A 25,514-nucleotide genomic window follows, 5' to 3' on the forward strand; every position below is an offset into this window, starting at 1 on the left:
CCGCAGCTCCCTGTCCTCCATGCGTGACCTTGGCCACAACAAAGCAGAGAGCGCGGCCGCCAGTCACGACACGGAGGACCACCGGGGACGTGCGGGGAGATCCGGGGTCGCGGCCGTCACGGGCCCTGGCCTAGCCATGCCAGTGCGGTCTGGCGTGTGCGTCTCCCCGCATGCCATGCGGTGCCTGGACTGTCACACGGCACACGTGTCTCACCACCGAGTCCCTCATCTTCCCCGGGAGAGGGTCCTCAGCCGGCTCCGCCGGGTCCTGGTGGGAGCATCTGGGAAACCATCTGCACTGAACGAAGGACCTGGAGGGGGAAGACACACGCGTTTGACTGTTGGAAACATGTGCCCGTGGCCGTGGCCGTGGCCGTGGCTGAGACCTCAACATGGACCCCACACTCACAGGGACAAAACGAGGCGCTCTCCTTCCTCAGGCAAAAAGGGCCCATTTGAGTGATCGCCAAGGTGATGTCTGATTTCCAACTTCCTTCCTCACTGAGGCAGGAGGAATGGGTGCCCGACTGTCAGCAGCTAAGCTCAGGGGGCGCCCCACCTCTGCCAGCCCCGCAGGCTCCCCCTCCAAAAGCAGCAGCAAAACTCCACCTCCCGTCAAGTCCCCGACGGGGAAGGCTGTGCAGACGGCGTCCCCTTTCCCGTCCCCAGGCCTTGCCCTGCGCCGCCCCGGACAGCCTGGAGTTGGGGTTTCTCGGGCCCCAGCAGCCCTGGCTGTCCGGCGCCAGCTCCCCACGTCGGGACAGGTCACATGGGGTGACGGACACCCGATGGCGACGGGTTTGCTGACACGTGAGACTCGGGCCTCGCACGACGGGTTTACATTTCAAGTGACTAGGGACGGTGCCCCCACCTCACACCGGAGGGCGCTGGCTGCATCGGCAGCAAAAAGCAGCACAAAACCCTTCCTTTCGGAGGTGCCAGCCCCGTCTCCCCGAGGGACCCCTGGAGTCCAGGCAGCGGGGCCACTGACGGGGCACAGAGAGGGTCCTGGCTGAGGCGGGCGCTCCTCAGACACTCACCCTGGGGAAAGGCCGGGCAGGCTTGGGCTGGGGACTCCCCCCTCCCTGCACTCTGTATCCCTGCACCCCTCGCCCACCCCTCTCCCACCCCTGCACCCCTCCTCCATCCCCATACCCCTCCCCACCCCCGCACCTCTGTATCCCTGCACCCCTCCCCACTCCCTGCACCCGTTCCCCATCACTGCACCTCTGTATCCCTGCACCCCTCCCCCATCCCCACGCCCCTCCCCCACCCCTGCACCCCTGTATCCCTGCCTCGTGTGCTTTACTCGGGAGCAGAGGCACTGGAATGTGTGCTGGCAGCTCAGGGGGTCCTGATCAACCTGCAACCCCCCCCGCCCCCCTCGCCCAGGGACCAGCTGGGAAGAGTGTGACCCCAGTGGCACTGAGCAGCCGCCCCCCTCTCCCCCGCCCCCCGGTCCCCCCCGTGACAGAGCAAGGCTGCAGGGACCCACGCGCAGTCTGTGTGTGTCTCACATGTGTGCATGTTACAGCACAGGCGTATTACTCACAGGTGCATGTGTTAGAGCACAGGGCATGCTACTCACAGGCGTGTGTTCGAGCACAGGCGTGTACAATGTGTGTGTCCCGGCACGGGGCGTGTGTGTTTGGGCTCAGTGCGTGCGCTGCAGTGTGAAGCGTGTTTCTAGCGTGGGGAGTGTCACCGCCACCTGCGCCCCGCTCGGGGCGGGTCACTCACAGGAGCACGGACGGGTCGCTGCTCTGCCGGCTCAGGTGGAAGGACAGCGAGACCAGGAGGCCGCAGAAGGCGGAGAACAGCGCGGGGATGTGCTGGGTGCTCCAGGGCTCCTGGGGAGAGACGCACAGCCGGTGCGTGAGCTGTCACGGTGCTCAGAACCAGACTCACGAGTGGGTGGGGCACGCGTGCCCACACGATAGGTGTGACTCCCCGATGTGCCCGAGAAGCCAGCGCTGCCCGGGCAGAGAGCCATTCCACTGCGCCAGCCTCACTTTCTCAGAAATGAAATGCCTCTCCTGCCGGCCGGCGTGGCTCAGGGGTTAAGCATCGGCCTATGAACCAGGAGGTCAGAGTTCAGTTCCCGGTCGGGGCACATGCCCAGGTTGTGGGCTCGATCCCCAGTGTGGGGCGTGCAGGAGGCAGCCAATCAATGATTCTCTCATCATTGATGTTTCTCTCTCTCTCCCTCTCCCTTTCTCTCTGAGATCAATAAAAATATGTTAAAATGCGTCTCCTTTCTCCCCCACAGGGAAGGTGTAGGGTCCCGGGAGCAGCGCTGGCAGGGAGCTGAGGCCACCGGGCCTGCGGCTGGAGAGTCGGGGGGAGTCAGGCTCCAAGGCCCGTCCCCCCACCAGCCCCGCTGGGGCCCCCGAGAGCCTCTGACCACCCTCGCGGGCCTTGGGTTGGTCCTCACAGGTCCCTGAGCCTCCACTGTCCCCCCCCACCAGTCCCTTCCCCTCACTGTGCCCAGCGGGCCAGGCCCCCACAGCCTCGGCCAGGCCTGCTGCTCCCAGCGCCCATGGGAACGTGAATGCCAGCCCCACAGCCCGCCCTCCACAGACCCGGCTCCTCCGCTCAGCAAAGGCAAGCCCTCCCCTCGGAACTTCCCACGACTCCTCATCGACCGCCTCCTCCACGGGGAGGGATGCAAGCCCACCAGGATCGGACCCTCGTCCATATCCCAGCCCCCTCCTCACACTGAGGGTACGCCCAGCCCCCAAACCAGGAAGACACACGCAACAGCCTTGCGCGCGGCAAAGCGGCGTGTCAACGTTGGCTGCTGTTAACTGAGAAGGACAGAGGGCCCTGACCGGTTTTGGCTCAGTGGACAGAGCGTCGGCCTGTGGACTGAAAGGTTCCAGGTTCGATTCTGATCAAGGGCATGTACCTTGGTTGCGGGCACATCCCCAGTCGGGGGTGTGCAGGAGGCAGCTGATAGATGTTTCTAACTCTCTATCCCTCTCTGTAAAAAATCAATAAAATATATTTAAAAAAAAAAAAAAAAAGAGTAACTACCCTAATGGCTTTGAGATTTTCCCAGGGGGCCCCGACGTGGAAAGGATGTGGATTGATGAGCCTCATAAATCTCCCACAGGCTTTGAAATACTTTTTGAGGCAGAAATAAAACTGTCGAGTCGTCCCACAGTTCTGAGGTCGATTTCCCGTGCACGTGGGAATTCTTTTGATGAAAATGCGCAGGGAAGCTCGGCTTTGAATGAAAGTGCTCTCCAAAGAGAATCTCCGTTTCAGCATTTTTATTTTTTTATTTTTTTGTCCTTAGAAATGTGAGACATCTCTGCAACGGAATGTACGGACTTGCAGATGAACCGACGGCTTGGTTATAGAGTGAGTGCGGGCAGACATTCTCACGTCGCTATGCCCTTCGTGGCAGCTTCGCGCCCTCTCTAAGGGAAAAGGAACCCATTTTTCTCGCCCCATTAACCACGAGGGCATTTCTGCCCCGAGGCGTGGCTCAGTGGTCAAGCGATGGCCTAGGAACCAGGAGGTCACGGTTCAATTCCTAGTCAGGCTCACTCCCCAGGGAGGGGTGTGCGGGAGGCAGCCAATCAATGGTTCGCTCTCATCACTGATGTTTCTCTCTCTCCCTCTCTCTCTCTCTCTCCCCCTCCCTTCCTCTCTGGAATCAATAAAAATATATTTTTTTAAAAGCCCTAACTGGTTTGGCTCAGTGGATAGAGCGTCGGCCTGCAGACTGAAGGGTCCCAGGTTCGATTCCGGTCAAGGGCATGTACCTTGGTTTCGGGCACATCCCCAGTGGGGAGGTGTGCAGGAGGCAGCTGATCGATGTTTCTCTCTCATCGATGTTTCTAACTCTCTCTCCCTCTCCCTTCCTCTCTGTAAAAAAATCAATAAAATATGTATGTTTTTTTAAAAAGACACAAGATCTGGAGTCTGGGGTGCGGGATGCTAACAAGCCACTTAATCTCTTGGGACCCCCGTTTCCTCGTTTTCAAAGATAAAGCTGAGGCGTTGGACCCGGGGACCTCTCAGGTCCGTGCCAGGACTCAAACGATCCCAGAACGCGCCGCCTGCTCTAGGTCTGCGGTTAGGCTGTGGACGCTGAACGCGGGGGAAACGCCCCATCTGAGCTGCGGCCCTGCGGCCCCTGGAAGGAGCCGGCAGCGGCGAATGAGGCTCGGAAACCCTGAATTACCACGACGCGCCTCCCCCTCTGCATCCCCCGCCATCACGAACACAGACCCTCCCGGCCGGGGACGATAAAACACGGAAATCACGGCGCGTGGGAAACCCAGCTCGTTAACCAGCGAGACCCCTCTCCCGGGAGCCGCGATTCCGGTGGCTTCTGTCCGTCACTGTCGGCTCTGGCAGTCCATGAGGGAGTCCGTCTAGGCGGCACCTGCTACCGTCTCGGATGAGTCAGAGGGAATATGAGGTTAGGAGAGGAACCCAATGTTCTCCTAATTAATATTCCAGGGAGCAAGATCAACTCCCAGCCCCCGATCTGTCCCCTGTCGAGCGACGATAGTAAAAATGCAGAAACACGGCCGACGTGCTGACATCGGCTGCAGGGCCCCGCCATCCAGCGCAGGGCCGAGACGGGAGGAAAAGGCGGTCCCGGGGATGCAGAGTCAGCACGAGAGGCAGAGACAAAAGCCTCGTTAAACCGGCAGCAGAGCCGGGGCTCCGGGTGAGACGGCGAGATCTCCGTCACCCGAAGGGCCCCCCTGCGGATCGGCTCACCTCGTTCGTCCCTTCCATTGGCAGCATTTAACAGGCGTCGCGTGGAGAGCCGAGAGTCCGGCGGCGGCCGTCGGGAGCCTCAGGACTTACACACGAGAAGGGGGAGACGCAAATGGCTCCACGCTGACCGAAACGCTCCGAAATGCCGACAGAACACGGAGAACCTGGAGCCACGGACCAGATCGCTCCTCGCGGGCGGCGGTCGCTCTGTGCCGAGCCGGGGGACGCGGTGCCCCTCTGGGACGCCATGACCTTTGACCTTTCCAAGGACCCCAGCTCCGTCCGGTTCCAGGCGTGCTTCCACACGTAAGGGGACCCCAGAGCCCCTGCGTGCGCGCCCATTCCCGGCACAGAGCTAGCCGTGCGCTCTCCGAGCGGAGCCGGCCTACGGTGGCCCGACGGTCACGTACAGGGACAGCACGCCACCGACCGGGAGGAAAGGAAAGACCCGCGTCTCGGCCCAGGAAGAACAAGGGAAAAGCGATTCCAGCAACAGAGCCTGTGTCTCCTGACGGACCGGGCCGGAGAGGCGCCTGCGGGGAGGCCGGGCCCCGCGGGCTCCGTGCGCCCCGGTGTCTGACCACCCGGCCGACCTCCGCTGAGGCCCCCGCCAGGCCTGCCGCCCCTGATGCTCTGCGGGGCCGTGTCTCTCCGACCTGGAGGCCACCTCTGGTTCCTGGGACCATCAGTGGGCGCCACGGGGGCCGGGAGAAGGCGAGGGTGTCCGCGCACCTACCTTCACGGCGCTGAAGCAGAGCGCGTGCAGGGCGGTGGCGGCGGCCACGCTCCGGGCCACGCTGCAGACGGCCGACGTCATCCCAGAAACAGCTGGAACACAAACAGCGACGGGCCTTCCTAGATCGTCGTCCCCACCGGGGTGCGGGGTCAGGGCCCAGGGTCAGGGCGCGGGGTCAGGGCGCGGGGTCAGGGCGCGGGGTCAGGGCGCAGGGTCAGGGCGCGGGGTCAGGGCGCAGGGTCAGGGCGCAGGGTCAGGGTGCGGGGAAGGCCGCGCGTTCAGACATCAGTGCTGGGGTCTGCATCTCACCTGCTCGGCCCAGAGGCCCCATATGGGGGCGGCCACACGTGTCTGCACAGGTGCACACCGACCACACGCACAATGGCACAGCCCCCGCACACGGTCACACGCTCCCATACATGGGCAAACGCACACGCACCACCCTGACCTCCACTCACTCTCGTTCACACACATCCCGGCGCGTGGATTTTCCAAGGAATGGCCAGCAGGGCCCCCGGCCCCCTCCCTGGCTCCTGTCTGGCTTGACCCAGCAAGGTGGGCCCCTCTCGGTTTGGCTGGAGGAGCCCGTCGGGCCCACCGTCGCCCTGACCGAGCCCACCTGAAGCAGGTTAGGGGCTCAGGTCGAGGAGAAGCCACCCTCCCGGGCCCGGGAGTTCCAGCCCGAGGCGGCGGCGCCCACCTGACCTTCAGACCCGGCCCCGGAGGAGGAGAAGGTAACGTACCGGAACCCCCGAAGACCAGCATGTCGATTTGTTCCAAAAGGTAAACGCAGAAAGTGTCGATCTGCGGGAAGAGGCCCAGGAGGGAGATGGCCGGGAAGCAATATAAAAACCCTGCGGGGCACAGACAGAGGGACGGTGAGGGGCGCTGCGCCTGGACCCCGCCGTGGTGCCCCTGCCCGCCCACCACGCCCCTCCCCATCGCCGGGGACCCCGAGGCCGGGGGCGTCTAGGCTGAGCGCAGCGAGCCCCCGGAAAGGGCGCGGCCGCCCGGCCTGAGCGTGACCCGGGACGCTGGGAGCGGCCTGGCCTTCAGCTCACAAGGCGGACCTGGGCTGGAGGCAGACGAGGGGGGAGAAAGCGGAGCGGGAAAGTGACGGGAACATGGAAAGCCCAGGGTGGCAGTTAGGGGGCTCTTCCTGCCGGGGAGCGGGGGGCAACCATCCGAGCCCAGGGGGGTCCTCGCTTTGCGTGTCTGTCCCCAGAGCTCTCGAGTGGCGGGGAGTCCTGAACATTGTGAACGTCCGCTGGAGGCCCGGCCGGCGTGGCTCCGCGGTGGAGCATCGACCTATGACCCAGGAGGTCCCGGTTCGATTCCCGGTCAGGGCACAGGCCTGGGTTGTGGGCTCGATCCCCAGTGTGGGGCGTGCAGGAGGCAGCCGATCCATGATTCTCTCTCATCATTCATGTTTCTATCTCTCTCTCTCTCTCTCTCCCTTCCTCTCTGAAATCAATAAAAAATTATTTAAATAAATAAACAAACATCGCCTGGAGACTCAGAGTTTAGTCTTGACTCCGGACTCCACAGGGAGCCAGGGAGCCTGGTGATGAACCAAGAAACCCCACACGCTGACACGGGGGCCGGAGGGCCGCCTCCCCGGCCATCACAGCGCACTGGATGAAGCATCCAGGTGCACACAGCGTGGCCGCCATTCTCTCTCTCTCTAAATTCCATTTCCGCCGCGTTTCAGAGAACCACAGAAAGCGCGTTAGCAATGCTATGGCGCATCGGCCTTCCTGGCCGCCTCAGAGTATTGGGTAGAATGTCAATGGAGTTTGATCCCGGTAATCCTCAATAAAACAAAGGAAATTAGATTTGAAACCCAATAAGCCAACACTGGGATTATGTCTAAACCCTATACATCAACTAGTCAACAGCGGGAGCAGAGGCCGGGGGGGGGGGGGGGGGGGGGAGGGGGGGGCGGGGGGGAGGGGGGGGGGGCGGCGGCGTTTAGTTATTGCTGAAAACTCAGAAATGCAGGCTTTCCTGGTGGGATTGCGGGAACGGAGGTTTACGTGTCATTCTCTTGCTAACAGTGGGTTAAAAGCAAGTACGCGTGGGCCCATTTTGTGAGGAAAAGGGGACGTCATGGCGTGGCTGTGAGAAGGGGGCCTCGGCTCGGCACGGGGTCACAGTCTGAGGCACACGGGGAATTCGCTGCCGTGTCTTCAGTGGCGAGGTCTGAACTACCGTCACGGGCCAAATAATGACATTCTGGCCAACAAAGGGCCACGTCCGTCCGTGGCGGTGGCACAGCCTCCCGCCGAGGGGTGTGGGCTGTGCTCCGGGGGCCGATGCGACCGCCTCAGGACACCTCTCAGAGCCACTCCCTTCGCTACGCGGCACCTGACGGTCCAGCGTGGGGCAAAAGTAGGTCGACAGTTGTTTGTAAGAAAAAAAAAAACATGCAATGATCTATAATAATAAAAGGGTAATATGCTAATGAGACCGGACGTCCTTCCGAACACCATTCCGGATGAAGCCGGGGCTGGAGGGAAGCCCGGGTCCCAGATGCTTGCTGGCGGCTGGAAGGAAGCAATCCCAAGTCCCGGGTGCCAGAGGGAAGCCGGTGCCGGCAGCCGGGGGAAGGAAGGCCTACTCTTGCACGAATTTCGTGCGTCGGGCCTCTAGTTAATAAATAATAATATAGCCCGGCTGGCGTGGCTCAGGGTTTGAGCGTCCACCTGACCGGGAATCGCACTGTGACCTCCTGGTTCATAGGTCGATGCTCAACCCCCGAGCCACGCCGGCCGGGCTCAAAACCCTTTGGAACGACCCGGCGCTGGAGGCTCTGGGGCCTCGGCACCCACGGTCCCCCAAAGGCGGGCACGCCCAGAGGAGAACGCACAGCTTCGCCCCATACCCTCGTGGCGAAGTCCCTCCCACTGGGGAGTCTCTCAGGAGGGAAACTGAGCCCAGACCCTCTCTCCCCCGCATTCCCGCCACATCCCCCGCCCTCCCCCCCCCCCCCCCCCCCCGGAGGCACTCACCAAGGAGGACGTCCCTGGCGGACTGGAGTGAGCCCGGGGAGCACAGCGTCAGGCCGTACACGACGTACGTGGGGGGGTGCCTGGCTTTGGCCCCTGCATCGAGAAGCAAAAGAAGGCCACACAGCACACAAAAATAGATTGGTCTGCTGTAGGCAATGATTTGGTTGTGTCCCTAGAAAACAAACACAGCGTCTGGATGGCACCTTTCCTTTCGGTGAAACGACGAAATTCTCGCAGTCAGTCGCTTGTCCCCGTGGTCGGCAAACGCATTCGCCGACAGAGCCCAGTATCAGCAGGACAACGATGGAAATTTCTTTGGAGAGCCACATTTTTTTAAACGTAAACTTCTTCTCACGCCACTTCTTCAACATAGACTCTCCCAGGCCGTGGTGTTTTGTGGAAGAGCCACACTCAAGGGGCCAAAGAGCCGCATGTGGCTCGCGAGCCGCCGTTTGCCGACCACTGGCTTATACCATACAAGAGGACCTACACCGTAAAACACATCCCCCCCGACCCCTCCCATAACCCATACACTCGAAATATCGGAAAAAGGGGGGGGGGAGGGGGAAGGATGCTGATTCTGTGAACTAAGAATATCTAAAAGCATGTCCGACCTCTCAGATTCCGCCAGTTTACCACGAACTCAAACTACGTGGTCTACGCCGAGCTTCACTATTCATAGGAAATAGAATTGCACGTCGTGGGCTTCCTTTTCCTACGTCTTTGAAAGCGAGATCACGCCCTAGAGCCGATATGGCTCAGTGGATAGAGCCCCGGCCTGTGGACTGAAGGGTCCCCGGTTTGATTCCGGTCAAGGGCACATGCCCAGGTGGCAGGCTCCATCCCCAGTGCGGGGGCGTGCAGGAGGCAGCCGATCCATGATTCTCTCTCATCGTGGATGTTTCTCTCTCTCCCTCCCTCTCCCTTCCTCTCTCTCTAGAAACCAACAAAAACATATATTTTTTTTAAAAAATGAGGTAGGGGGAATATCTTTGCCATCCATGAACGACTTTGTGTATAACAAGCAGAGATGAAAGCGACAGGGTTTCAGATGTGAATTTTTAGCCTCTGCCTCGAACGTGTTATATTTAGAAACGCAATTTAAACCGCCGCTGCTATGACAGCGGCCCTATTCCGAGACCGTCCTTGAATAGGAAGGGGGGGGGCGGGCTGTCCGTGGGGGCTGGCGAGGCCTGGCCCCGCGTCCCGGCTCGGTCTTCAAGGAATAGCTGCGCTCGTATGAAATTTCCTCTTGAATCCGAGTAGGTCATAGATTAATGGGTCTGGGAATACTGTCTCAGCATTAAAAAATGGAAACCAGGGCCCAAGTTAAGCCTTAACGCGTTTCTTATCGAGTGAAGAGCAGAGTGGACTGGTTGGTACAGAGAACCGCTCGGTGTACAGACGCACCAGCGTCTGAGATGCTGCTCCAAACCCACTCCGCCGGAGAAACGTGAAGTCGCCCCCCCCCCTGCCCCCCCCCCCCCGCCAACCCCACCCACTTGCCCTGTTCTTTCTTTCACGGAAAAGCTGAAAACAGCCGTTCGAGGACCTGGACGTCTTTGGCCGTGAACAAGTGTGAGATAGCATCTTGGATCGGCCAAGTCACACTCTACCTCCTGGGTGTGGGGACACTTCCTTTGAACTCGTCATTTCTGGGCGAAACCCTAAGGCTCCCTTAGAGAGAGGCCGCCCCTCGCCCCACTCACGCTTCATCTCACTTCCCGGACACACCCGGGTCCCCGCGCACTTCCGAGAGGACCGTTAACACGCGCCATGCGAGTCGCCTTTATCTGCCGTGGCTCCTAAGCGCACCTGCTAATGAAGGTTCCCTGCTCGCCGTCCTTCCTTCCTTCCTTCCTTCCTTCCTTCACGGGCGAATCAATCATCGAAAGCCCCCAGATGGACTGTTTTCATGTATATATATATATGCACTGAGTGGCCAGATGATGATGATCTCTGAACGCATAATAATCTGGCCACTCAGTGTGTGTATGTATATATGTATATATGTGTATATGTGTGTGTGTGTGTGTGTGTGTGTGTGTGTGTATGCCCGGTGCATGAATTTGTGCATGGGTGGGGTCCGGCCAGCCTGGCCAGGGGGAGGGGACATGGGCAGTTGGCCGGCCTGCCTGCTAGTCGAACTCCTGGTCGAGGGGACAATTTGCATATTAGCCTTTTATTCTATAGGATATACACTGAGTGGCCAGATGATTTATGCGTTCAGAGATCATCATCACCTGGCCATTCAGTGTATATATACATATATATATATATATAGACATACATATATACGTGTATATATATATATATATATATATACACACACACACACATATATACATATATATGTGTATATATATATAATATATATATATGTGTATATATATATATACATGTATTGACTTCAGAGGGGAATGGAGAGGGAGAGAGAGAGAGAAACATCCACGGTGAGAGAGAATCATGGATCGGCTGCCTCCTGCACGCACCACACTGGGGATGGAGCCCACAACCGGGAATCGCACTGTGACCTCCTGGTTCCTAGGTCGACGCTCAGCCACGGAGCCACGCCGGCCGGGCTCTCTTTTGCCTTCTCGGTAGATGTTGGCCATTCCCTGTCTCCAACCCAAGCAGACCAGACAAGCAACGTGTCTCCCTGGAAACTCACGTGGATCGGCGAGGCGGGGTCCGGCTGGACGCTCTGGAACACAAGGCAGAAGGGCCTGCGTCAGCACCCCACGGGCTCACGCGCACACCGTGAGGGGGTTGCGGGGGGCTGGGGGGGCCTTGCCTTGAGCAGGGAGTACTGGCAGCCGGCCATCACCAGGCAGAAGAGCAGCGCCCACAGGTCCTGGCAGAAGCCGCGGCTCAGCGTCACGAAGCCCAGCAGCGACACCAGGACGACCAGCGAGACGGCCAGCACGTTCTCCCTGACGTCCTCCGTGCTGCGGGGACAGGGAGGGACAGGGGGGCGCGGTGGGCGTGTCTGCGGGTCCCCAGAGCACCCCGCGTGCTCCGAGCAGACGACCCCGACAGCCGGGCGGTTCTCCCCGCGCCTTCATTGTTATGATTTAACACAATCATACCTTTTTAAAAAACCTTTATTGTTTAAAGTATTACCTAGGTCCCCTTCCCCCCCCCACCCCCACTGACCCCTCCAGCCTGCCCCGGTTCCTTTCTTTCTCTACAAACAAAATTTTAACCCCGATTCCTCTCACTGAAAAGAATGAAGAATAAGCCCATGGGGTCCCCTTGGCCATTAGAGCGGGTTTCGTGGGAGAACTACCTGCTCCTCCCACAACAGCGCAATGCGTTCCAGGTAGAGCCTCGCCGGCTCCTTTAAATGGGGGGGAAGGGGGGGCCCGGCCGGTGTGGCTCAGTGGACAGAGCATCAGCCTGCGGGCCAAAGGGTCCCGGGTTCGATTCCGGTCGAGGGCACGTACCCCGGTTGCAGGCTGCTCCCCGGCCTGGGCCCTGGTTAGGGCACGGGCAGGAGGCAACCAGTCGATGTGTCTCTCTCACATGGACGTTTCTCTCTGTCTCTCCCTCTCCCTTCCACTCTCTCTGAAAGTCAATGGGAAAATATCCTCGGGGGAGGATTAAAAAATATGATAACAAAACTGACGAATGGGGGGGGGGTGTTTACACCCCGCTAAAGCCGAGGTTCATCTCCAGGCTCCCCAGCCAGAACCCGGAGCCCAGTTTCAGGGGCCCGAGAACTCCGGCCGGAGAGCCGACGCTGCGGAGGGTCTGGCCGAGGGGTCCTGAGCCCAGTCTCCTTGTCTGGCCTTCTCGGGGGAATCGGAAATGGAGGGGCCGGGTAGAGAGGTGCGCTCATCCACAGGTGGGGGTTGGGGGGCTGTCGGGGGGTGTACGGAGGACAAATGAGGGAAGGCCGGGGGGTTGATATAAAGGGGCTGAGGGCTGGTCACGGAGCCTCACTCAGAGGGACGGGGAGGCCCTGGGACGGGCAGGGGGGCTGAACGGGAGACAGTGGGGGGATCTCAGTGCCGGAGAAGATTCGGGGTCACCTGAGGGAGTCAGAGGGCACAGGAGGGATGCGCAGAGGCTGGGACTCTGCTTTCCGAGACGGAAGGCATCGGCGGGAGGACCGGAGGCCGGAGGAGCGATGGGAGGGAGGGGAGGCATGGAGTGAGAGAGGCCGGCGTGGGCGGGTCATTCCCGAGGATTCTGAGTGTATTTCTCACCTCGTCAAGTTTGGCTCATGTACTATTGGCCTTTCTCATTAAGTAAGATTTTTTAAAAAATATTTTTTCATTGATTTCAGAGAGGAAGGGAGAGGAGAGAGAAACATCAATGAAGAGAGAGGATCATTGATCGGCTGCCTCCTGCACGCCCCACACTGGGGATCGAGCTCACAACCCGGGCATGTGCCCCGACCGGGAATCGAACCGGTGACCTCCTGGTTCCTAGGTCGACGCTCAACCACTGAGCCCCGCCGGCCGGCCGGGCTCATTCCTCCCATTTTAACTGCTAAGCGACCACGTCCTTCCTTGTCCGGATCGCCCTGCGCCGACAGGTTTGCAGCACGAGCGTGTGCGACCTGAACGTGTTCCCGAGAACCTCAGCGACCGTGTGCCCCCGACAGGCGTGCACCTGCGCCCGGGGGGCCACGCGCCCGTCGTGTCCTCTGCCGCTCGCTCGCCCGCTCGCCTGCAAGCTCGGCCCCTTACCGGTCCAGCAGCGCCAGCAGCGCCAGGCGGTCGTACCAGACCTTGACCCACTTGCCGGGGAAGATGAGGAACTTGTAGAACTGGTCGCGGCTGAACTTCCCTGGGGCTGACGAGCAGGACGAGGCTTCCAGGTCCTGGCTCCGGTGCTGCCGGACCCGGAGAGAAGAGAGAGAGACGGTTCACTGACGTGCGGCTGCCCGAGAGGCACCCCGTCGTGTGAGAGAACAAAACGCAGATGCTCGCCCTGACCGGTGTGGCTCAGTGGATAGAGCGTCGGCCTGCGGACTGAAGGGTCCCAGGTTCGATTCCGGTCAAGGGCATGTACCTTGGTTGCGGGCACATCCCCAGTAGGGGGCGTGCAGGAGGCAGCTGATCGATGTTTCTCTCTCATCGATGTTTCTAACTCTCTATCCCTCTCCCTTCCCCTCTGTAAAAAATCAATAAAATATATTGAAAAATAAATAAATAGAATAAAATTGACCTCTGCCTCGCCGGCTTCCAAAATGTGGCTGCATCGCCGCGTGGGGGTCTCCGGGACGGATCTAGTGACACAGCCTCGGCCCAGGGACGTCACACTCGGGCCAGACCTGCCCCACGCCGCCAGGGATCCCACTGGAAATGGGGCTCAGACGCCTGTCCCCGGGAGGCTCCCGCACAGCAAGGGGGGACGTACCCGGCGGGGGAGGGGGGGGGCGGAGACGTACCCGGGGGGTGGCCGGCTGGGTCCTCTGCGCCACCATCAGCAGCAGCTGCTGCTGGAGCGGGCTCACCGCGGCGTCCCCCGAGGAAGGGTCGGGGCTCCCCGAGCTGGTGCTGGAGGAGCTGACCGGAGCGTCTCTGGGGGGGAAACAGAAGCTGGGTTACCCTCTCTGTTGTAGGGGGTCACGTGTGTCACACACAGCGCGGGGTGCTGGGGACCCCAACGCGGGCAGTGAGGCCGGGAGGATGGAAGTGTGTGTGCAGAGGCACTTCCAGACAATCGCCCGGGCTGTCGGGATGTGTGAGCCCCCAGGACCGTCTAGGGTGACAGCCTTCACGCTCTCTTTTTTAAATATGTTTTTATTTCAGAGAGGAAGGGAGAGGGAGAGAGAAACATCAGTGATGAGAGAGAATCATGGATCGGCTGCCTCCTGTACGCCCCACACTGGGGATGGAGCCTGCAACCCGGGCATGTGACCTTGACCAGAATCGAACCCTGACCTCCAGGTTCCTAGGTCGACGCTCAACCCCTGAGCCACGCCAGCCGGCTCTCTGTCTTCTTTTATTTGTACCTCATATCAGGCTCTTTGCTGCTCATTCTCCCCCATTATAGCTTTAGATCAGGGGTCCTCACAAACTTTTTAAACAGGGGGCCAGCTCACTGTCCCTCAGACCGTCGGAGGGCCGGACTATAGTTTTAAAAAAACTATGAACAAATTCCTATGCACACTGCACATATCTTATTTTGAAGTAAAAAAACAAAACGGCAAAGACACCCGCATGTGGCCCGCGGGCCGTAGTGTGAGGACGCCTGGTGTAGGGCATCTCAATAAAGCAACCCCCTTTTGAAAACTCCGGCCTGTTATTTAGCCTTTTAACAGGGATTCTTGTTTTAAAGTCTGCAAACAGCTCTGCTCTCCTAGGACAGCAACACTCATCTGTGCGTTTGAGATAAAGGAACGGCAGAGGGGGAGCCAGGCAGGGCCGTCAGCACGGGGTCTGGGCGCCACCAAGTGGCCGCCGGGGCAGTGACCACCAGCAGTGAACCCCACTGCGTCCGGGCTTCTTCCCAGGGGGGCAGAGGAGGGGACTCAGAGGACACAAGTCTACCCAGAATCGGCCTCGGACACCTCCCACCCTCACGCCTCCTGCCAGGGTGAAAACGGAGCCTGGAAGCTGTGAGAAAACAAAGTGAGAACTGCAGGGGGAGGCGCTGAGCACAGCCACCGACATGCAGAGGAGAGGGCACGGCATCGAGGCCGCAGGAACGCCCCAACCGCTCATGGTCATCTTTTTCTTTTTTTTTAATATAACTTTTCATTGCTTTCAGAGAGGAAGGGAGAGGGAGAGAGAGACAGAAACATCAATGATGAGAGAGACTCATGGATCTGCTGCCTCCTGCACGCCCCACACTGGGGATGGAGCCCACAACCCGGGCATGTGCCCTGACCGGGAATCGAACCCAGGACCCTTCAGTCAGCAGGCCGCCGCTCTATCCACTGAGCCACACCAGCCAGGTCCAGGGATATAATATTAAAGTGCCTACTGCACTAGTAAAAATGCTGTAGAGGCCAAAACGCTGGAACACCAGTGAGCAGGGAAGACAGAAGGTGCTTAACCACCTTAAAGACCCAGAAAGTGATTCGTGAGCATGCTCCGAAGGGCTCCCACCTGCCCAAGGTCAGAGTCTCTGCTCTCCAAGGTCATAGGGAACTTGAGCCCCTGCCCTGCCAGCTAACCTCAACCCGGGCATGTGCCCTGACGGGGAATCGAACCGTGACCTCCTGGTTCACAGGTTGACACTCAACCGCTGGGCCATGCCAGGGCCGGGCCAGATTTTCTTTTTCTTTCCACAAAACCCACACGTGGACACCGACCAGTGGCCACGCACATCCACAGCCTCGCCTCAGCTACGGTCAGAAGCCGCCACGCGGCCGCTTGCAACCCTGAGCACAGAGCGCACTCACCCGGCGGGAGAGAAACCGTCGTGGCTTGGTGGCTGGTGCTGGGCGGGGCCGTCTTTCTGATGCCCGGACTTTAAGTAGCAGGATCTAATTTCTCCTGTAAAAACACACAACATTTCGGCAAAGAACGTTCCGCAGCGATCTGTATATGACCGTTTCCGCTTATACCGTTTTCAAGTTAGAGGGGACGCGTGTGGAACTGCTGGAATAAAAACTGCGCCCTGGCCCGTGTGGCTCAGGAGGTTGAGCGTCGTCCCGTTACACCAAAAGGTCACAGGTCCAATTCCGGGTCAAGGGCACATGCCCGGGTGGTGGGCTCGGTCCCCAGGAGGAGGCGTGCGGGAGGCAGCCAGATCGATGTTGCTCTCTCACATCAAGGTTTCTCTCCCTCTCCCTTCCTTTCTCTCTAAAATCAATAAACACATCTTTTAAAAAAAATTGGCAATCTAGGTCCATTCCTTGCATTTCTCCATGGAATGTGGAAGTTAATCCATCTCGTTGTACTTCTCTGATGATGATGCTTAGACAGACTTGACTCCAGTTCCTTATCACTTGCTTTGGATTCATTTGTACCATCTCTTAATCCACTTCTATATATCCTCATCGTGCGTTTTTTGTATGTTCTCTCCGTGTGATAGTATGTTCTGTGCACGCTGGAACTCGGTGTTTTTTTGGATCATGTGCAAAAAGAGGCTCATTGAGCGTGTGGCTTTGACTGGCGGGCCACGCGGGACGTCCCTAACCTTTGTGTCTGCAGCTGTGCAGGGCCACTGCCTGCCCGGTGACGAGAAGCAAGAGGCGCAATTAATGTGCCGTTCGGTGAGTTTGCTAAAGAGGGTCAGGGTATCGGGGTGTGCAAACCAGCTCGCTTTGTAAGGGGTCTCTCCCCAGAAGAGGTTTCGGGGTTCCCTCTCCCGGTGACGCGGGAGTATGATTAACTTTGTCGGGAGCAGCTGGAGTGCAGACGTGCGGGGTCCTCCCACCAAGAGGAACGCTCGCCCCCCAGGCCCTTCTCAGAGGCCAAGCACCTTGAACTGTAAACCGCTGCTCCGGAGATCAGGCACTGTGAGTTATGATGATGATGATGATTTTTATTTTATTTTTCAGAGAGGAAGGGAGAGACTGGGAATCAAACCGTGACCTCCTGGTTCATTGGTCGACGCTCTACCACTGAGCCACGCCGGCCGGGTTATCTATTATTCAAACCAGGATCCTTATGAGAGTCAATTACAAGCATTAATTGATCTACAGGAGACCTAAGGCAGGGCCCATCCTTGAAAAAACTGGAGCTACAGAACTTTGAACTTGTCACCCAGTGACCCTCCCTTCCTCCCTCCCTCCCTCCTTCCCTCCCTTTTCCCTTCCTTCCTTCCTTCCTTCCTTCCATCTTCCCTTCCTTCCTCCCTCCCTTCCTTCCTCTCTCACTCTCCCCCTCCCTCCCTCCCTCTCCCTCCCTCCTTCCTTCCTTCCTTCCTTCCTTCCTTCCTTCCTTCCTTCCTTCCATCTTCCCTCCCTCCCTCCCTTCCTCCCTCTCTCCTCTCCTCTCCTCTCCTCTCCTCTCCTCTCCTCTCCTTCCTTCCTTTCTCCCATTTTAAATTTTCTTCATAAAAAGGCACCAAAATATATCAAGGTCATATTTCCAACATATATCCATATGAATTGACTAGGTCCTGGCCATTGCCTTCCTGGAGTTTACCGCTGTGAGGGGGGAAATGCCCTTAATCGCATGATTATCAGTCGATGAAGAATTACAAGCTGTAAGAGGACCCAAGGAAGATGAGAAGAGGGTGTTCGGGGAACACAGCAGGACCCGACCAGGTCTGGGGCGTTCGGGAAGGTTTGCCTGGGGAACTCTCTTTGGACGTGAGAGCTGAAGGGTGAACAGAGCCTTGTGGGCGCGGGGACACGGCGAGTGCAGAGGCCCCGGGGCGGGAGGGCGTGCGCCCTGTTCCAAGAACCTTCTATGCGAACCATCGAGTGCTCAGGCCAAGGGACCAGGTAGGATCCCACAGAAGCCGCCCGCCTGCCCCTCCCTCCTCACGGGGGACGCGCTCCGCTCCGAAGGCTCACCGTGTCCGTCGATGAAGACGTGCATGGCGTCCATGGAGATCTCCTCCTGCGCGGACGTTTCGGGCCCGCTGATGACTTGCAAGACAGAGCTGTCTTGCTGGGACGTGACCCTGTAGATGATCTGTCTCTGTCTGTTGCCCTGGAAACTTCACACACACAAACAAGGTTCAAACACTGGTAGGATCGGGGCGCCGCCGCCTCCTCGGCAAACCCAGGGAGCCAGGCTGCCTCTCCCGGGCCCCGGGGCGAAGCCAGGCAAGCCCGCTGTCCTTACAGGGCCGCGACCTTGGCAGGCTCCGTGCGCGCGGGGCTGGGGCTCGCGTGCTCCTGACTTTGCGCGTCCGGTTTCCCGTGCTTGGCGTTGCGGCCACGTTCCAGGATCTCGTTCTTCCTCTCCTGGGAGCCGTTATCTGCAAAGCATGGCTTTACGGGTTCATGCGAGATAGAACCGGGAAATGAACGCGAAAGCATTGGGAAAGGAGTTTGCCCAAACCGAAACAAGGGTAGAGAGGACCTCTGAATGGCTCCTGTGAATTCAGAGCGCGTTTAAATACGTTTTTTGGGCCCTGGCTGGTGTGGCTCAGTGGATAGAGCGCCGGCCTGCGGACTGAAGGGTCCCGGGTTCGATTCCGGTCAAGGGCATGTACCTTGGTTGCGGGCCCATCCCTGGTGGGGAGTGTGCAGGAGGCAGCTGATCGATGTTTCTCTCTCACTGATGTTTCTAACTCTCTATCCCTCTCCCTTCCTCTCTGTAAAAAAATCAATAAAACATATAACAAAAGAAATAAAAATAAAAAAGAAATCTTTCATAAATACATTTTTGGGCCCTGGCCGGTTTGGCTCAGTGGATAGAGCGTCGGCCTGTGGACTGAAGGGTCCCAGGTTCGATTCCGGTCAAGGGCATGTACCTTGGTTGCGGGCACATCCCCAGTGGGGAGTGTGCAGGAGGCAGCTGAATCGATATTTCTAACTCTCTATCCCTCTCCCTTCCTCTCTGTAAAAAAATCAATAAAAAATATATTTAAAAAAATACATTTTTGGTTGACTAGGTAAATACCTAAACATATTTGAGAACAGCAGTGCGTACGTGTTGGAGGCATTAGACATCGCCAAGCACATCGACTTCCCGTGCGGACGCAGGGACGCCCTAGACATCGCTCCAGGGACCCCGGCTTCCCCGGCTGAGCATCACCCGCTCCGGTCCGTCAGGCACAAGTGGACAGCATCGGACGCCGCACGCCACCCAAACCAGCCTGGCCATTCTGGAGCGAGGCCCCATTCCCCCTTGGAAAAACGCATCCATCTCTCCTCCTCACTCCTTCTCCAAACCGAAGCTTTGAAGCTACCGGGGACTTGGTCCCTTCGTGAGGCAGGTGCCGGTGAGGAGCAGCCGCTCTGGGCCGGCACCTCCAGCAAAGACCAGTGCCCGGTGGTGGCCCCACCGCGTGCAACACCAAATCACAGAGGCGGGCCGCACGGAGAGACCCCGCCGCCTTCCCCGGATCGCCCGGGGGGTGGCCCGGGGTGACTCACCTCCAGGGAGCCCGCCGTCCCTGCCCGGCTCGGCAGGGCCACGCCTCCGGCCGGGCGCCCCCACCTTGGCGGTGCCGATGGATTCCAACCGGGCGACAAACTCCAGGAAGTTGGACTCGTTGGGAGTCTGCCCTTCCTTCGCCTCCAGGTCGGACTTGGACGTGGGCATTGCTCGCTCCTTCTCGTGACCGCCGTCCGCGGGGCTCCTGCTCAGGAGGACCTCGGTGCCGCTGTCCACGCTCAGCACCCGGGCGTGCCGCTTCTCCTGGCCGCTCTGACACGACGACGGGTCGAGGCTGGCCTGGCCGGCCCTTCCCCGCGCACCCTCGGGGGCCACGGCGGGTGGGCGCGGGGGCGCCGCGTCCCAGGGGGGTCCCGGAGGAGGACGGCGGGCCTCGGTGGCGCTTCCCTGGTCCCCAGACTCACGGCCAGCGCGCTGGGCAGCGGGGGCCTCCGCCACCCATCTCTCGGGCGCCCCCTGGTCCCCGCCTTCGGGACACACGACGGCTCCTCCCCCGTCCTCGGGCAGCTCGAGGGTGATGACGGGGATTCTCTGCTCCAGGCGTGGGGGGCCGGCCGCCCCTGGGGTGGCCGGCTGGGCTCCGGACGGCAGGCCGGTCCCCTCGGGGCCGACCACCTGCAGGTGGAGCGGGCTCTCCAGGTCCGTCGCGGAGCCCCGGGCGCTGCTCATGGTGATGACGATCTTAATGGGCTCGTGCAGACTCGGCGGGTCTCCGGGCTGAGAGGTGTCCATCAGGGTCACGGCCACCTCGCCCTCGGAGACGTCCCCTCGCAGGTTCGAGGGCGGGTCCGCCTGGCGGGAGGGGTCCTCCGGCGGGTGCCCGGGGTGGGGGGTGCCGGTGTGACACTGCGGCCAGCTGCGGCTCAGGCTCTCCTGGGGTGACCGGCTCGGCAGCCGCTCCCCGGCGGAGCCCGGGGCATCATTCCCGGGCTCGGGGGTCCGGACGGAATCCTCGCTCCCCGACGGCTGGAAAGAGACGCCCGTTCCCAGCAGGTCCGAGTGGGAGGCGGACAGGTGCGGCCGCTTCCTCGGCGGGCCCTTCTCCTCCAGGCCGCCCTCCGACCGGTGGCGGAGAGGGGGCTGCCCCCTGCCCCCTCCGCCCCTCCCTCTGTCGTCCTCTCCTGCCACGGCTGGCTTTGCCGGGCCGGCCGGCAGGGTCCCGGCTCCCGGCACGGAGGCTCCGGAAGGAGGGGAGCTGTCCGTTTGGACGCCAGGTGGGGCGGGTGCCGCCGGTGCCACAGGTTGGTCTTCTGCCAGAATGACACCTGCCATCAACAACAACAGCAACTTTATTAGCACCGGAAACGCATGGAGCACGGCCCAGGCCAAGACCTCATAATAACAAAGCTGAAAACAGCACCAGCGCCAAAGCGAATGGATGCTTCTTTGAAAAATGTCACTTTTGAGCCCTGACCGGTTTGGCTCCGTGGATAGAGCGTCGGCCTGCAGACTGGAGGGTCCCAGGTTCGATTCCGGTCAAGGGCATGTACCTTGGTTGCGGGCACATCCCCAGTGGGGAGGTGTGCAGGAGGCAGCTGATTGAAGTTTCTCTCTCATCGATGTTTCTAACTCTCTCTCCCTCTCCCTTCCTCTCTGTAAGGAATCAATAAAATATGCTTCTTTTTTTTAAATGAAGAGTAAAAGAAATAAAACTATAACTATGCAGTCTTAGGCAGAGCTCGCATTTTCAACGACTTCACTGGGATTCTCTTTCGCGACATTATTTTTCCCTTCGCGGAGGGTCAGGCGGTGAGGAAACATTAAATGGTGACCAGACAACTCTACCTTTGAGGTCTTCCGCTGTCTCCTGTGCAGGCAGCTCCTGAATAAACGAGAGAAGGAAAGTCAATACGTGGCTCAGCTCTCCGCCCACTTCCCGGCCGTCCGCGGCCACTGCCCTGCTCAGTGACGTGCGGGGAAGAGACGGTCCCGTCGCCACGCCGCTTACGCTTCCAATAAGATGGGCAGCAGAAAAAAATGCAAAACCATCGGCATGGAGACATCTGCCCAAGACTGCTGCCATCTACGATAAAGGGGAGTTCTCCTAGGAACGGCCCTTCCGCCATCCCGGGGCTGTAAACCAGCAGGGAGGAGGTGCGCGCAGGAATGTAGCATAGGCCCTGGCCGGTGTGGCTCAGTGGATAGAGCGACAGCCTGCGGACTGAAGGGTCCCTGGTTCCATTCCCGGTCAGGGCACGTGCCCGGGGTTGCGGGCTCGGTCCCCAGTGTGGGGTGTGCAGGAGGCAGCCGATCATGATTCTCTCTCGTCGTTGATGTTTCTATCTCTCACTCCCTCTCCCTACCTCTCTGAAATCAATAAAAATAAAAAAATAATTTTAAAAATTCGAGTTTTCGTAAAAAAAAAAAAAAAGAATATAGCATACAGAGAAGAAATAATTTCCTACTTTATACTATAGTGACTACAGCCCAATAAAATTAATCTAGAAAAGGGGTGATTTATGCCTGGCCAGTGTGGCTCAGTGGTTGAGCATTGACCTATGAACCAGGAGGTCACTGGTTCAATTCCCGGTCGGGACACATGCCTGAGTTGCAGGCTCGATCCCAAGTAAGGGCTGTGCAGGGGGCAGCCAATCAATGATCCTCTCTCGTCATTGATGTTTATCTCTCTCTCTCTCCTAAAATCAATAAAAACATACTTTTTTTTAAAAGGGGTGATTTATTGACCTTCTAACAGACAGGGGTGGATTAAGGTGGAGAGGTGGAGCCCTGGCCGGTTTGGCTCGGTGGATAGAGCGTCAGCCTGCGGACTGAAGGGTCCCAGGTTCGATTCCGCTCAAGGGCACAGGCCCGGATTACAGGCTCGATCCCCAGTAGGGGGCGTGCAGGAGGCAGCCAGTCAATGATTCTCTCTCCTCATTGATGTTTCTCTCTCTCTCTCCCTCTCCCTTCCTCCCTGAAATCAGTAAAAATATATTATAAAAAAAGAAAAAAAAAGGAGGAGAGGCGGAGCGGACTCCAGGAGAAGGCAGGGAAGGTCTGCCATGGATCCTTCCATCCAGAGTGGCCGGCCGGGCAGGTGGCTGTTTGCAACACACGACCGGGTGTCTCTCCTTTGGTCCAGGCACGGCCCCAGGCCGCCTCCTCGCTCCGAGACGTGCTGTTCCACAGGCACAGGGGCCAGAATGGACAGCGAGGTGCACGCAAGCTCAGTCCCAGTGCACACGCCCCGTCCAGCTGGGCCCCGCACCCCGGCACCGGGGAAGGGCCGCGGGACGCCGACACTCACCGGCCGCCCGGAGGAGCGGTGGGAGCTGGAGTTCCGCCCTTGGGAGCCGCGGCGCAGGGGGGGCGTGCAGCCGCTCCGATCGGCCTCTCCCTTCTTGCCATCGCCGGCCAGCTGGTTGTTGCTAATCCGACAGCAGAGACACAAGAGCAGGGAAGTTAGCCAGCAGAACCGGGACACGCTCGGTACTGGTCCCCAGACCACTTTTCCCCCGAGACTCCATTCCGTCATCATCATTGTATGCAAATTAAGTTTTTAAGACAGAGTAATAGACATGACTTTAAAATAAGACGTGTGCCCGGCCGGCGTGGCTCAGCGGGTGAGCGTCGACCTCTGAACCAGGAGGTCACGGTTCCATTCCCGGTCAGGGCACAGGCCTGGGTTGCGGGCTCCATCCCCAGTGTGGGGCGTGCAGGAGGCAGCCGATCCAGGATTCTCTCTCATCACTGATGTTTCTAGCTCTCTCTCCCTCCCTTCCTTTCTGAAATCAATAAATATTTTAATCCAAATGAAAACATGTAAAGGATGAGCCGACGCGTGAGTCAGCCGTGCTACCTCGGGGTTTTGTGGCTCGGCGTGTGCTCGCTGCTGGTCTCCCTGTGCTTGCTGGGCCTCTCTTTCTTTCTGGAGGGCCTCCGCTGAATGGCTTCTCCTTTATCGAACATGAGGTGGAGGCGATAGCTGACCAGTTTGATTATTGCGAAGAACAGAGTCACTGAACTGCAGTAAAGAAATACAGCGATGGCGCTGGGAGGAAGAGCCTACGGAGAGAAGAAAGGAGAAGGTCACGTGCTTATAGGACCACCTTTCTTTTGAACCTGAAGGCATTTCTGGGCTATTTATGGAGCATACATGGGACAAGGTGTCCAATGACCTTTCTTATCCCTTTTCCATCTGCAATCCCTGAGGACAAAGAGCTGCTACCCTTTCGTCTTTTTTTTTTTTAATAATATATTTTATTGATTTTTTTACATAGAGGAAGGGAGAGGGAGAGAGAGTTAGAAACATCGATGAGAGAGAAACATCAATCAGCTGCCTCCTGCACACCCCCCACTGGGGATGTGCCCGCAACCAAGGCACATGCCCTTGACCGGAATCGAACCTGGGACCCTTGAGTCCGCAGGCCGACGCTCTATTCACTGAGCCAAACCGGTTAGGGCTCGTCTTTTTTTTTTTTTTTTTAATATACTTTATTGATCTCAGAGAGGAAGGGAGAGGGAGAGAGATAGAAACATCAGTGATGAGAGAAAACCATTGATCGGCTGCCTCAGCCCCCTACTGGGGATCAAGCCCGCAACCTGGGCACGTGACCTTGACCAGAATCGAACCTGGGACCCTTCAGTCCACAGGCTGACACTCTATCCACTGAGCCAAACCGGCCAGGGCCCCCCGCCTTTCGTCTTTTTAGAAAGTCTTTCTTGTTCCTCAGGTTCTGACACAGTCCATGCTGCATTGAAATCAATAAAAATATTTTTAATATATAAAAAAAACTGAGCAATGTTGCACTGTGCGTATGTTCCGCATCTTGCTTATCCATTCATCGGTCAATAGACATTTGGGTTGATTCCACAAGACCCTGCTTTCAATTTTTTTAAATATATAATCTGATGTAAAACTGCTGAGTCCCATGGTAACTCTGTTTACTTTTTTAAAAATTTATTTCTATTGATTTCAGAGAGGAAGGGAGAGGGAGAACGAGAGAGAAACATCCACGATGAGAGAGAATCACGGATCCGCTGCCTCCTGCGCGCCCCACACCGGGGATGGAGCCCGCAACCCGGGCCTGTGCCCCGACCGGGAATCGAACCCTGACCTCCTGGTTCCTGGGTCGATGCTCACCCACTGAGCCACGCCGGCCGGGCCTGTTTAATTTTTGGAGGACCCGCCGTACTGTTTTCCACGTGACTGCACCACTTTACCCCACTTCAGGCTCATTAATAACTGATGGTATGCCTCTCCACCTCCTGAGCAGCCTGGAGCCATCAGCACTGGCTCCCCGAGGACTGGCTATAAATAGCACGGTGCCCCAGTGAGAAGAAACCGCTTCCGCGGGGGACCAGAGAGGGGTACCCTACTTCAAACTGACAAATAAAAGGGCTGTGGGCGGCCCGGGTCTTCGGGGGCCGGGGGAGGCGGGGCAGGGAGCAGCCTGCAGCCTCTTCCCGCAAACCCCACTGCTTCAGGCGGGGAGGGCAGGAGGCAGGAAGTTCAGACAGCCAAGTGAATGACTGAGAAGCTGCAACGGACTCGACACGGTTAGCATCGGCAGCAGCTCGTATGGCGAATTGTATTGAATGTATCAATAATTAGAAATATAAAAAAAAATCCAAATAAATAAGTTCGTATGAAAAGAAACTCCAGTTTTTCATTCTACTGCCGCGCTTTGTAAAATCTGGGGTATTTAAAAAATTAAATCCCGAGTAGAATAAAGGAACCGAGAAAAAAGCAAGCGAGTGCAAAGGGTTAAATATATAATTTTTTTTTTTTAAATTGATGTCAGAGAGGAAGGGAGAGGGAGAGAGAGAGAGAGATAGGAACATCCGCGATGAGAGGGAATCGCGGACCGGCTGCCCCCTGCATGCCCCACGCTGGGGATCGAGCCCGCAACCCGGGCATGTGCCCTTGACCGGGAATCGAACCTGGGACCCTTCAGTCCGCAGGCTGTCGCTCTACCCATTGAGCCACACCGGCGAGGGCGCCAAGGCCTTTCGTAGGAAGAAGATGAGCACCAACGCTAGGGCTGACCAGGACGCGAGGTGCCCTTTGAGGATCAGCAGCATGGCCAGCAGGAAGCA

At 58.4% G+C, this 25,514-nt stretch overlaps 1 protein-coding gene across 1 annotated transcript in view; it reads right to left on the reverse strand.

The window, feature by feature from the left end:
- Nucleotides 1-25,514, reverse strand: part of PCNX2 (pecanex 2) — a 57,623-nt gene that overhangs the window by 29,118 nt on the left and 2,991 nt on the right. Inside the window, exons 2-17 of the mRNA XM_054712957.1 lie at nucleotides 23,275-23,480; nucleotides 22,723-22,843; nucleotides 21,261-21,297; nucleotides 19,454-20,740; nucleotides 18,195-18,330; nucleotides 17,921-18,066; nucleotides 15,854-15,947; nucleotides 13,892-14,024; nucleotides 13,188-13,333; nucleotides 11,285-11,438; nucleotides 11,162-11,194; nucleotides 8,491-8,662; nucleotides 6,223-6,333; nucleotides 5,480-5,571; nucleotides 1,741-1,850; nucleotides 215-311 (exon numbers count right to left, since the gene is read on the reverse strand). Coding sequence (XP_054568932.1) covers nucleotides 215-311; nucleotides 1,741-1,850; nucleotides 5,480-5,571; nucleotides 6,223-6,333; nucleotides 8,491-8,662; nucleotides 11,162-11,194; nucleotides 11,285-11,438; nucleotides 13,188-13,333; nucleotides 13,892-14,024; nucleotides 15,854-15,947; nucleotides 17,921-18,066; nucleotides 18,195-18,330; nucleotides 19,454-20,740; nucleotides 21,261-21,297; nucleotides 22,723-22,843; nucleotides 23,275-23,480 — 3,075 coding nt within the window. The remainder of the gene's footprint in view (nucleotides 1-214; nucleotides 312-1,740; nucleotides 1,851-5,479; nucleotides 5,572-6,222; nucleotides 6,334-8,490; nucleotides 8,663-11,161; nucleotides 11,195-11,284; nucleotides 11,439-13,187; nucleotides 13,334-13,891; nucleotides 14,025-15,853; nucleotides 15,948-17,920; nucleotides 18,067-18,194; nucleotides 18,331-19,453; nucleotides 20,741-21,260; nucleotides 21,298-22,722; nucleotides 22,844-23,274; nucleotides 23,481-25,514) is intronic.

Source organism: Eptesicus fuscus, chromosome 24 (genome assembly GCF_027574615.1).
Source record: "Eptesicus fuscus isolate TK198812 chromosome 24, DD_ASM_mEF_20220401, whole genome shotgun sequence".
In the NCBI taxonomy this organism is placed as follows: Eukaryota; Metazoa; Chordata; class Mammalia; order Chiroptera; family Vespertilionidae; genus Eptesicus; species Eptesicus fuscus.